Source organism: Lissotriton vulgaris, chromosome 1_1 (genome assembly GCF_964263255.1).
Source record: "Lissotriton vulgaris chromosome 1_1, aLisVul1.2, whole genome shotgun sequence".
NCBI lineage: Eukaryota > Metazoa > Chordata > Amphibia > Caudata > Salamandridae > Lissotriton > Lissotriton vulgaris.
In genome coordinates, this window is record NC_141685.1 from 1333424490 (window position 1) to 1333436506 (window position 12017).

Sequence of the window (12017 nt, forward strand, 5' to 3'; positions counted from 1 at the left end):
CTGAATGTCGCGAATCCTTTGAGGAGGAGGGAATGCACGACATACAGTTGTGTCCAGTACAGCACCTATGAATAGGATGCGCTGGGAGGTCACCAGGTGAGACTTGGGTACATTTATCGAAAAACCCAACCTGTTCAACAACTGGGTTGTCTCTTGCAGATGTTGGAGCACTCTCTCTGACGACTCTGCTTTGATCAGCCAGTCGTCCAAATAGGGAAATACTGGAATCCCCGACCTTCTGAGATGTGCTGCCACCACCGCCATCACCTTGGTAAAGACTCGAGGCGCAGTAGTAATTCCAAAAGGAAGGACCGCAAACTGATAGTGTTGCGACACCACCGTAAAACGGAGATACTTCCTGTGCGACTTCAGGATTGGGATGTGAAAATACGCATCCTGCAAGTCGAGCGACACCATCCAGTCTTCTTCCAGTAGCGCCTGAAGAACCTGCGCAAGGGTGAGCATCTTGAATTTCTCTTGTTTTAGATAGAGATTCAAGATCCTGAGATCCAGGATTGGACGAAGTCTGCCATCCTTCTTGGGAATCAGGAAATACCGGGAGTAGCATCCCTGACCCCTTTCCTGCTCTGGAACCACCTCTATCGTACCCTTTCTTAATAGAGTCTGCACTTCCTCCTGTAGAAGTAACAGATGTTCCTCCGTGCAGAAACCTTGGCAAGGAGGGTAATTGGGAGGGAATTCCCGAAAGGGAAGGGCATACCCATTTTCTACAAGATTGAGAACCCAAAGATCTGATGTAACCGATTCCCAATCCCGTAGAAAGTGGGTAAGCCGACCCCCACACCGGACCCGCATGATCCTGAATGGCGGATCTAGGGCTGCTTTCCTGTTGTTGGGGGGTTGGAGGAGGCGGAGGAGGAAGAGGCCTGACGTCCACGAGGACAAGCTCTTTGCTTTCCCCTGTAAGATGTGTACAAGGTATTCTGCTGCTGCTGTTGTTGCTGCTGCTGCTGACCTTGGCGATAATTGCGAAGGGAAGAGCGTCCAAAACCTCTGAATCTCCTGGCCGAAGAATCTCTGATCTGAAGACCTAAAGATTTGGCAGTAGCTCTACTGTCCTTAAACCTCTCTAATGCAGTATCAGACTTTTTGCCAAAGAGACCAACACCATCAAATGGCAGATCCAATAAAGCTGCTTGAACATCTGCAGAAAAGTCTGATGATTTTAGCCAAGCCGACCTTCTCGTGGCAACCGCAGTGCCCATGATTCGAGCCACAGAATCAGCAGTGTCCAATCCGCTTTGTATTACTTGGCGTACCGCCGCTTGAGCGTCAGACAACACTTTCTCAAAATCACTCCTACTTCCTTCAGGAATCTTAGGAGCCAAAGAACGCATTGAATCCATAAGTATGTGCACATAACTCCCCATAAGACAAGTGGCATTAGTGGACTTCAATGCCATACTTGCCGAGGAGAAAGTCTTTTTGGCCACCTGATCTTGCCTCTTGGCCTCCTTATCCCCAGGCACTTGGGGAAACGCACTCAAAGACTTCTTTGAACATGCTGCCTGAATGACCAGGCTCTCAGGAGAAGGATGAGATGTTAAAAAGGCAGGGTCTTCTGGTGCAACCCTGTATCGTCTTGCCACACTTTTGGTAACAGCCGGAGCAGTTAGAGGCTTTTTCCACACCTCGATAATAGGCTCTGTTAAAGCCTCATTAAACAGAGGTAACGGTTCCACCCCCGAACTAGACGAGCGTAGGACCTCAGTAAGAAGATTAGACTTAAATTCAACTGTTGGCAAAGTCAAATTAAGAAGTCCGAAACCTTCCTCATTACTACATGATAAGGCTGGACGTCCTTTGAAGGTGCATCTGAACCTGATGGTAACTCCCATTCCGGGGAAAAATCCAGGCCACTAGCATCTGCCAGGTCTTCAAAGCAGTCTTCTTCTAGTTCACCCTCCTCCACATCAGGATGAGAGTCAACATATCTCTGCTCCTCCAAAAGGCATTGTGCCTCCCTCCTGGACCTCTCCTTAACACGCCTCTCCACTGGATCCACCATCGACTCCAACGGAGCCGGAACCGACGTCGGTATCAAATCCGATGGCCCAGTGGGTTGTACTCGAGGCTGACTTGGAGCGGGCGACTCCAGGACAGGCGTCGACGACTTCGGCGGAGCCGTGTATTGCCATGGCGGCGTCGGGCCGGCATAAACGGCATAAATGGAGCCAGGGCATAGGAGTGTGGCACCCCCAAATTGTAGGCCAGTGGACCCAGGGACCCGAAGGTGCTCCAGAGGGGTACCAAGCCCTCGTAAAGACGCCATACATTGCGTTCAAAAACGCTGATGGGTCTTGGCCTGGGGCAGGAAAAGGTGGCTGAACACCCTCAGGCTGGATTCGAGTGGGAACAAATATGGCTCCTCCACAGGCAGAGATTCCCCTTCCACCTGAACCTCTTCTTCTTCTTCCTCTCGGGCCGGGGACGGCGCCGGAGACGGATCAGAAGCCGGAGTCGGTGACTGCACCTGCGACTCCGAAGGCGAAGTCTCACCTTCCCGATTCGAAGCTTCCTGCGGTGGGATCATCTTCGATCGAACCTTCTTTGGTGACTTCGATCTCGAGTCCGACTCCTTTCCCGAGTGACGTCGGGACTCATGTCTCCTCTTCCTGTGCTTCCTTCTTGATTTTGAAGCATGTTCCGTTGAGGACTTCGAGGTCGACTTCTCTTGAGATCTAGATCTTGACTTCGACCTCAACCTCGCCCTTCTCGAACGAGATCATAAAGACTTCCTACCTTTGTCAGCCTTCAACTTCGCCACCAGGAGCTTGGTTCCTCTTTCCCGCAGGGCCTTCGGGTTCATCTTTCGACAATATGAACACCCATCCACATCATGATCAGAGCTTAAGCACCACAAGCAGTCCTTGTGCGGGTCCGTGATGGACATCATCTTCCCGCATTCCTTGCAGGGCTTGAAGCCAGTCTTCTTTGTCGACATCGTCACGAAACAAAGAAGCAGAAATACAAAGGAAATAGCAACAAAGTCACTGAAAAGCTACTGAGTATCCCGAAACCGTTAGCGTCGACGTCGCGGAAAAAAGGGAACTGATGTCATCATGCCGGCGTGGGCCTATTATGGGAGTCGATGACGTCAGCGGAGTTGCGTGCGATGCCGTGTCTCTATGACGTCCAAGTCCACGTCGGCGCGAAGCTACGAAAAGAATTTCCGAATGTTGCTGACGCAAGGGGATATTCACAAGGTGAGGAATCCACTGGCAGATGTATCTATCAGAATTACTATTCCCATGTACCCCTAAACACATACCCACCCTAATACTAAAAAAATATCCATTACTTAACTTATAATGCGTTGTAATGGCATGCGTTGTAATGGCATGTGTTGTAGTGACATGCGTTGTAACGACATGCATTGTAATGGCATGCGATGTAAAGGCAGTTTTGTTGTAACAGTTGCGTTGTAAAGGCAGGTTGTTGTAATGACTGCATTGTAATGGATGTTTCTCCACAAAACATTCATATATACCACTGAGATTCGGAATTTGGAAGAGACGCCCTCAATACGTCCTTTCCAAAAACTGAATTGCAAGCCCATTCGTTACAGGTCACCAAATCACAAAATAGGGTTTAATACATAGGAAATGCCTTTTATGCGTTTGCAAATAGGCCCCCTGTTATTATTGAGATTAGCCCCCGAGAGGTGGCGGTCCCCAGGGCGGGGGGGTCTGCGAGGCCCCCATATTGTTTTAATTAGCTCCGTGGAGGTGGCAGTCCCTGAGGCAGGGGGGTTCTGCGAGGCCCCCCCACATAATATGAAATAGCCCCCGGAAGGGGAGGTGGCGGGCCCCAGGGCTTTGAAGAGCCCTAGGAGGGGGTCCGTGGGCTCCCTCCTATAATTAGCATATGCCCCCCAGACCAGGCCCACCTGGGTTTATTTTAAAGGAAGCACAGGAACCCCCTTGCTTTTTTGTTTAATTTTAGCGTGGATTTGCAGCAAACTTTTTTTTAAAATGCTTTTTACCCCCGGCAGGGTCCCTCAGGGATCCCCCCACCATATCTGGGAGGGCAGGGTATTGCTACCCTGTCCCATTTTCTTATTTTTTTAAAGCTTTTTTTCTGGGACTCTGCTTCAAGCCGAGTTCCAAGATAGCTGGCAACAATTCCTGCTTGAAATGTTGGCAGCCAATCAAATTTTAGTAGGAGTCCACTGCAGGGACTCGTGTCCCCAGATATCTATCAGCCTTATTCATCAAGGCCGAATCGGCTCGCAAAGGGCCAGATTCTGAGAATCTGGCCCTTTGCGAGTGCGATTTTTGCATTTGGGATTCAACATCCCAAATGCAAAAATCGCTATTTGCTAATTCGCATATTTGCGAGGTTTTACATTTAAGGAATCTCTATTTGAGATTCCTTAAATGTAATTCATCATCCATTTTACAATTGCGAAATCGCAATTTCGGGCTGCATTTTACCGCGAGGTCAAACCTCATGGTAAATTGCGAAAACTCAGAAAAATGCATTTAAATGCATTTTTCTGAGTTGCACGTTACACACATACATGTCCAAAGGACATGTGTGTGTGCAACACCTGTGTTATTTTCCATGCAGGGGTGCTACAGGGTGTCCTTTGGACACCCCTGGCACCCTTGTACTCGCAATCTCATTTGCGATTAGCTAATTGCTAATCGCAAATGAGGAATGACTCCCCATGCATTCCTATGGGCCTTTTGGCCCATAGGAATGCATGGGGAGTTATTCCTTATTTGCGATTAGCAATTAGCTAATCGCAAATAAGGAATCAGTGGGAATCGCAATTACTATTGCGATTCCTACATGAATACCGTTTTGCGAGTCTCAAATAGCGATTCCTTATGATTCGCTATTTGAGCCTCGCAAAACGGCCCGTACATGAATCAGGCTGCTAATCTTTTAAATAGAGATATCTCAAAAACTACTGAACGGATTTACATCAAATCACAAAAAGCACACTTTTTGGACCAAGATCTATCTTTCTGCCAAATTTGGTGTAATTCCTTTCAGCAGTTGGTGCTGTAGTCATGTTCAAAAAATGAAAACTTCCCATAGACTTAACATGTGGAAAATGTGTTTTAGGACCCCACTTTTTTCTCGGTCCTCCACCTGACGAATCATCCCAAAACTTTCAATACAGCAGCTGAATCAAAAAGAGGACATTTCTGGAAAATTTAGTTAGGATTCGTCAAGCGGCGCAAAACAAAAAACGCTTATATTACATCACTCATGATATGGTCAGTGACATCACCCATGATATCACTGATGACATCTCAGATGCCATCACTATAATCCAGTGATCGTGAGTGTTTTCTAAAAGTTACTGAGAGTTAAACATATATACTAAGGTAAGTGGATGTGAGAGTGCCTGTATGGGCGAGGGAGTGGGTGTGTAAGTGGTGTATAGAAGAGTGAATTGATATGTGAGAGAGTATACATACATAAGTGGGTGTGTGAGCTTTTGTATGGGTGAGAGAGTGGGTGTGTCAGTGGGTTTATGAGTGAGTGACTGTGTGAGTGTCTGCATGGGTGAGTGAGTGTGTAAATGGCTGTAATAGTAAATGTAAATGTATTTGAGCTTATATAGCGCACAGCTACCCGCAGTGGGTTTCCCGGCGCTTGCTTAGGGAACCCGTCCTGGTATTCCCCTGTGAGATAACCCCGGCAGGGTATCCACAAGGTGAAAGCCAGGCATCCCGCCGCGAGGGGCCGTTGTGGAGATTAAGAAAGCTATTGCCCAGAGTCGCAGAGTGTGAACCCGTGAGTCGAGAAGGCACCGGAGAGAGAATTATCGAGTCCGTGGAATTTTTAGCCCAAGACCCGCCGAGGCAGGGAATTGAACCCTGGTCCAGGGCCGATCTCAGCTTCCGGGTCTGCCGCCTCTAACCCCTGAGCCACACTTCTCCTAGTGAATGAGAAGGTGAATAAGTGGCTGTATGGGTGAGCATACCGGTGTGTCAGTGGCTGAAATTGGTGAATGAGAGGGTAAATGAGTGGCTGTATGGATGCTGAGCAAGTACATAAGTGTCTGTATGGGTGAGTGAAAGGGTAAATGAGTGGCTGTATGGGTGCATGAATGGGTGTATAACTGGGTGTATGGGTAAGTCAGTGTGAGAGAGGTTGTATGGGAGAGTATGTGCTTGTCTCAGTGACTGTATAGGTGAGTGAGTACTTGTGTTAGTATATCTATGAGTAAGTAAGTGGGTGTGTGAGTAACTGTATGGGTGAGTGATTAGTTGGGTGATTGACTAGCTGTGTGAGTAGCTGTCTGGGTGACTGGTTCAATGTGAGTGGCTGTATGGGTGGGTGTGTAAGTCTATATGTATCACTGGATGTGTGAGTGGCTGTATTGGTTAGTGAGTGTGTGCATGGGTGGCTGAATATGTGAGTTAGTGGTTGTTTTAGTGGCTGGATGGGTGAGTTGATGTGTGAGTGGCTCTATGGGTCAGTCAGTAGGTGTGTGTGTTTGTATGGGTCTGTGAATGGGTACGTTAGTGGTTGTGTGGGAGTGGGTGTACTGGATGTTGTATGGGGGTGTAAGTGGGTGTGTGAGTGGTTCTGTGGAAGATGTTATCAGTTATGTCATTTGAGATATCATCAGTGATGTCATGAGTGATGTCACAGACCATGTCATGAGTGATGTAATATGTGAGGTCATAAATAGTGTATTGCGGGTCGTAAGCTATAGTTAGCTCAGCTAACTATAACTGCTGAATTTCTCTGGTTTTGTACGAGTGAAATGTGAGCCTAACTATAAAATTCCTGTAACCTATGTTTTTTCCAGTGAATTTCTAGTGTTTTTACATTTTTATTTTCTACTATATGTCCCTGTTACCTTTGTTTTTTCAGTGAATTTCTATGGGGTTTTTTACGTAAGTAATTTTAATGACTTTATGTTATTACAACTTCCGACGCGCACAGCCTTTGGCAGTGCATAGCAGGGGTTAGCCACAGAGTCTGACCTGTGGCCAGGCCCTACGGCCGACCCTCTATAATGGCCTTTGGCTGTGCGTGGCAGGATTTGGCCGCCCAGGGGCCCGGCCTTAAGGGGGCACAGTGCCTCCCTTCTCAGGCCGATTTCAGCTCCAGGGATCCCATACCCCGGGGCCTGGCCTTTTTTTCAATGGGGGCTCGCAGCCTCCCTCCCCGGGCCGATTTAAGTGAAATGATCCAGAGCAGAGGGGTGCCACACTTCCTCATTCCCCAGGCTGATTTTGGCTCTGGGGCCTCCATTCCCTAGGAGCTTCCCATTATACTATGAGGAGAGGGCTGCGTGACCTCCCTCCCATGGCCGATTTCTGCCCCAGGGACCTTATCCCCTGGGCTCTGTCCTTTAAATTCTTTTAAAAGGAGGGGGGCCGCACAGCTCCCATGGCCAGGCCGATTTCGGCCCCCAGGGACTCCATCCTCCGGGGCCTGGATATTTTTTCCTGGAAATGCTGCTCACTGTGTGTGAAAGCAATTAATCTGTGTCAGACAAATGCTCAGCTTTCAGCAAGCAAGAGCATTTCTCAGCTTTTGCTTGCTGAAAGTGGAGTGTTTGATGTGACTTGGCCGGAGCCGTTAAAGCTCCTGCCAAGCCACAGCAGATAGCTGTGTCCAGGGATGGGCACCTCAGGACATAGCAGGAGCCTGTCATAGGAGGTTGCGGTCCCCCAGGCCATCTATGGCATCAAGAGGGGGCCCGCGACCCCCACCCATTGCAGTATATAGCCCCGGGTAGGTGTTGGTCCCCAGGGCTGCGGGTGGGCCGCACGCCACCCTTAATGTCAATAAATTGCCCCGGTGAGTGGCGTTCCCGAGGATGAAGTACCCCCGCATTAATTTGGAGTTTAGCCCTGGAGAGGTGGTGGACTCGGGGGTCCAGGCAGTCCCAGCAGGCCCGCCTGCATACATATTGTAAAGTGTCCTGAGGAGATGGCGTTCCCCTGGGCTGCGGGGGGACACACATGTCCCCTGCATTACTTAATAAACATTTGCTTCTGGGAGGCGGCGGTCCCCCTGAATACATACCAACAATGCCCCGGGGAGGTGGAGGTCCCTTGGGCTTTCATAGTCCTATGAGCGGGCCCGTGCGCCCCCCTCCTATTTTTATGATATGCCCCTGGCCCACCCGGGGGTTATTTAAAAGCAAGCAGGGGACCTGTGTTTTCTTTTTCGTCACACGCATAGACAAATATCGAAGATTCGCTGGATTTTTTTTTTTAAATGATTTTTATAGCCTTGCAGGGCCCCAAGGGATCCCAAGCCCAAGGCTTCGGGGTCAGGGTATTCCTGCCGTGCCCCCTTCTCTTTTTTTTAGATTTTTTTTGCGGAACTCGGCTGAAGCCGAGTCCCAAGATGGCTACCATCATTTCCTGGTTGAAGTGGCAGCCAATCGGAGCTCTGCATTTCCCTCCACAAGCTTGTCATTTTTCGTGATTAATCGAAAAGATCTATGGCCACAGATATTAGTAACTGTATTCTCTTAAATTTCTCATCAACTACTGAACAGATTTACACCAAATAACAAAAAGCACAATCTGAAGACCAAAAGATAGCTTTCTGCCAAATTGGTGTTATTCCACCCAGCAGTTCGGGCTGTAGTTGTGTTCAAAGGTCATATGGAAATTAACATGGGGAAAAAGCACTTTTGTTGACACCCCTTTTTCTCAGACCCCACTTGACAGATCATCCCGAAACTTTCCATGCACCACTAGACTCACTATAATATTTGTATTAGAACATTTTGTGAAGATTTGTCAACCAGTCCCAAAGTTATAGACAAGTCAGAAATGTTTTTGCTATGGAAACATGGTCGTAACTATACCTGCTGGCGACCGCCAGTAGGGGTGTGTGTGTGTGTGTGTGTGTGTGTGTGTGTGTGTGTGTGTGTGTGTGTGTGTGTGTGTATATATATATATATATATATATATATATATATATATATATATATATATATATATATATATCCATATATATCCATATATATATCCATATATATCCACATATATATCCATATATATATATATATTGAATAGAAGGCGCAATCTTTTCAATGAGGAGGCATAGCACGATAGCTTTTTGTGATTGTATTGTCACTGCATATAACTGCTTCCTGAGGCTTGTATGATCAGTGTAACAGATGAATATGTCAGCTCTTTGATCCCATAAGCGTTTTGAACTGCGAGCAGAAGCGTTGCAGTCTGAATTTACAGAATGTATCTAGCCTGAGAAAAACGTGTGATGTACAAGGCCTGGGATTGAGAGATCTGTTTGAAAATACTCTCCTATGTTGCTCCTCCCAAATAGATTCTTTAACTTGTTGCGTAACACACTACTAAAGGCAGGGAAAGGAAAATAAATAGAGGTCGAAGGTAGATGAGAAGGTACATGCTTTACACATTTTTGAAAAATGAGAGCAGGCCATGGTGAATTGCAACCCCAGATGGTATGAACTGTCTGTGGCACCTATCCCTTATTACTAATTGCTCTAAGTCCAAGGAAATTATTCAAACTTTCTTGCCGGACAGCCCTCCCCCCAAGTTTGTAAACCACTTATGGGATCTGGCAGCCTCTCTTGGCGGACTGTCAATGATTGGAATATTTCATATCTGTACCTGTAAATCATTTTCAGACATTTTTGGCCCCATTACTTTCACACATTCCTCAAGAATCACTTACTCTTGATACAATTGATGGTACGGATTTAGAGCCCGCCACTTTGCAGAGTTATAGAATGCAAAAGAAATGTAAGAAAACTGAATATTTGCGTTTAATTAATACTTGCAGAAAAGTTACGAAACTGTGCATTTATTTAAAAACTATAAGGCTCAATGACATATTTTCATAATCAATCTGTAGCAAACTGCAGAGCTTTAGAGGCTGCGGGGAAACAGAAAGAAATCATTTATTTTCATGTAAAATATGAAATATTTGTTAAAAACAAGGTCGACAAAAATTGGGAAGCAGTGGAAATGTTACGGCATTGGTTCATCAGATGCTCCTTTTGGATGTTGTTACTTTTAAAATACGTTTAATGTCTAGCTATTGTCCTGAAATGGAATTCAGTGGTTTCCTTGTTCAGCTAAGTCACAAATTCCTTCCAATCAGTATTTCAATAAAGCGCAGTCCTTCAAGGGAATCAACACAGCTTGGGTTACACTGCAATAGTTCCTTCAGCGTTTAAAAGTAATATGGCTTATTTCACTTAATGCATAAGATTGGTTTTAAGTAGTAAGTTCGGTTTTGCCAAACACTGCACCCTCAAATCTCCAACCGTACTCAGAACTAATCACATGGAGAGCCAGACAGTCTTGTTCCAGCAGGGATCAACCGTCAAAATAAAATAAGATTCCCTAGAGTTAAAAGAATCATATGGTGTAGTAAAGGTTCGATGTGATTTCTGTTATTAGATTGCATCACATTATCAATCCAATTTCTGTAACTAGCGACTTGAGTGTAGATTCCAGGATTCCGTGGGTGTCCGCAGCCGTATCCAAAGCTTGTGACACCCAGCTGATAAAAAGATTTTGTCTTTGAAAAGAAGCAGGCGAAAGGACCTCCACTGTCTCCCTGAAAAAACATGACATGTCATTTACTGATCTGTCTTTGTTGTTATTTTTAAATGTTATTTATTCTTAACCCACATGAAAAACACAGGCCAAGCCATATTCTAAGTTTTAAGTTCACAGTGCCGAAATGAAATCAGTTGCCATTAACAGTTACTGTATGTGACAATATATTGGCTTTCAGGAATTCAGCAATTACAGTATTTGAGTTAAAGAGAGAGTTATTACACTTATCTTAGACAGAAGTAATAATGACTTACTGACCTTCGCTGAAGAGAATGCTAACAAAAGAAAGGACTGTGAAAGTTAGAGCCTCACAAACAGTTGCCATGTTTAGCTTGTAGTTTGCATATACAACTCCCCCACCCCCCAAGCATGTAGTGAACAGAGACTCTTTTTCTGTGGCACCTAGTGAACCAGGCTCTATTACGAAATGCAGATGTTTTAAGGGCAAAGTGGGCCCTGACTCAGGGCCCCAGCCTTTCAGCACCCCTCACCCCCGCCGATAAAGCTAGCTTTGTTCTGTATATAGTCTTGATTTGATGATCTTTAAACATTCTTAAACAGATGGTTTTAAATAACATTTTCCTTTCATTTCTTTTTAGTGTGAGTGATGTATGGGAGTCTATTACTGACATTTTGCAGAGAAATGTTTGTGTTCAAAACCATGCAACATCTAACATAGAAAGCTTGTTTTAGGTGAAAACAGGGGTCACAGGGGTCACGTTTGAGAGAGAGGAGGTGGTCACAACGATTATTTGCAATAATATTAGTGACCTGTTGCTGCATTATAATACCGAAAAAGCACGTAACTATCCCTGAATATTAGTTGTAAACAGATTTATAATTTGGGCCTGTGCAGTGGGCAAAGAGGGCATGAACAAGCTGAAACTGAGTCATATATTAAAAGCTGGTTCGAACAGGGGCCCTAAATATGTTTGACCCAGGCCCCCAACATTTTTAAGATGCCTCCGATGAAATTCCTCCCTCTTCTAAGCTTGAGCTTCACAAACCTTAAGAGAACCTTTCACCGGGAAGGAGCAGCTCTTGGAAGACGGGATTCCCCAGGGTGCAAGCTGTCTCCAAACCCAGACCATGCTCTCTCAGTAGCTCGTGGCTAACAGTTCTCCTTTTACAGATTGTGGCTTCTGCTATCCATCGCTCCTTCCTGAAACACTTCCACTATGTTGGTGCTGACAACTGGTTGGGCGCTACACTCTTCAGTGTACTTGGTCCACTTTTAGGATCCGCTTTCCAGCAGGTAGGAGGATCCTGTTCGTCCTTGTGCTAGATCGCCATGACTGAACAAGTTACATACCTGTAATCGCAGTTCCAAGTAGCTTCATTGAGTTCATAAAAATAAGTTATACACGTCTGCAGTCCCAGAAACACTTCTTTAAAACAGAAAACGAGTTTTTTTCTTTAATGGACACTGTAGAAAGGGCCACCTTC

General features: G+C 46.0%; 1 protein-coding gene across 1 annotated transcript in view; it reads right to left on the reverse strand.

Moving 5' to 3' along the window:
* Positions 1-10332: 10332 nt before the first annotated feature.
* LOC147749119 (transmembrane protease serine 12-like) overlaps positions 10333-12017 on the reverse strand; it is a 516520-nt gene continuing 514835 nt past the window's right edge. Inside the window, exon 5 of the mRNA XM_086929464.1 lies at positions 10333-10569. Coding sequence (XP_086785590.1) covers positions 10333-10569 — 237 coding nt within the window. The remainder of the gene's footprint in view (positions 10570-12017) is intronic.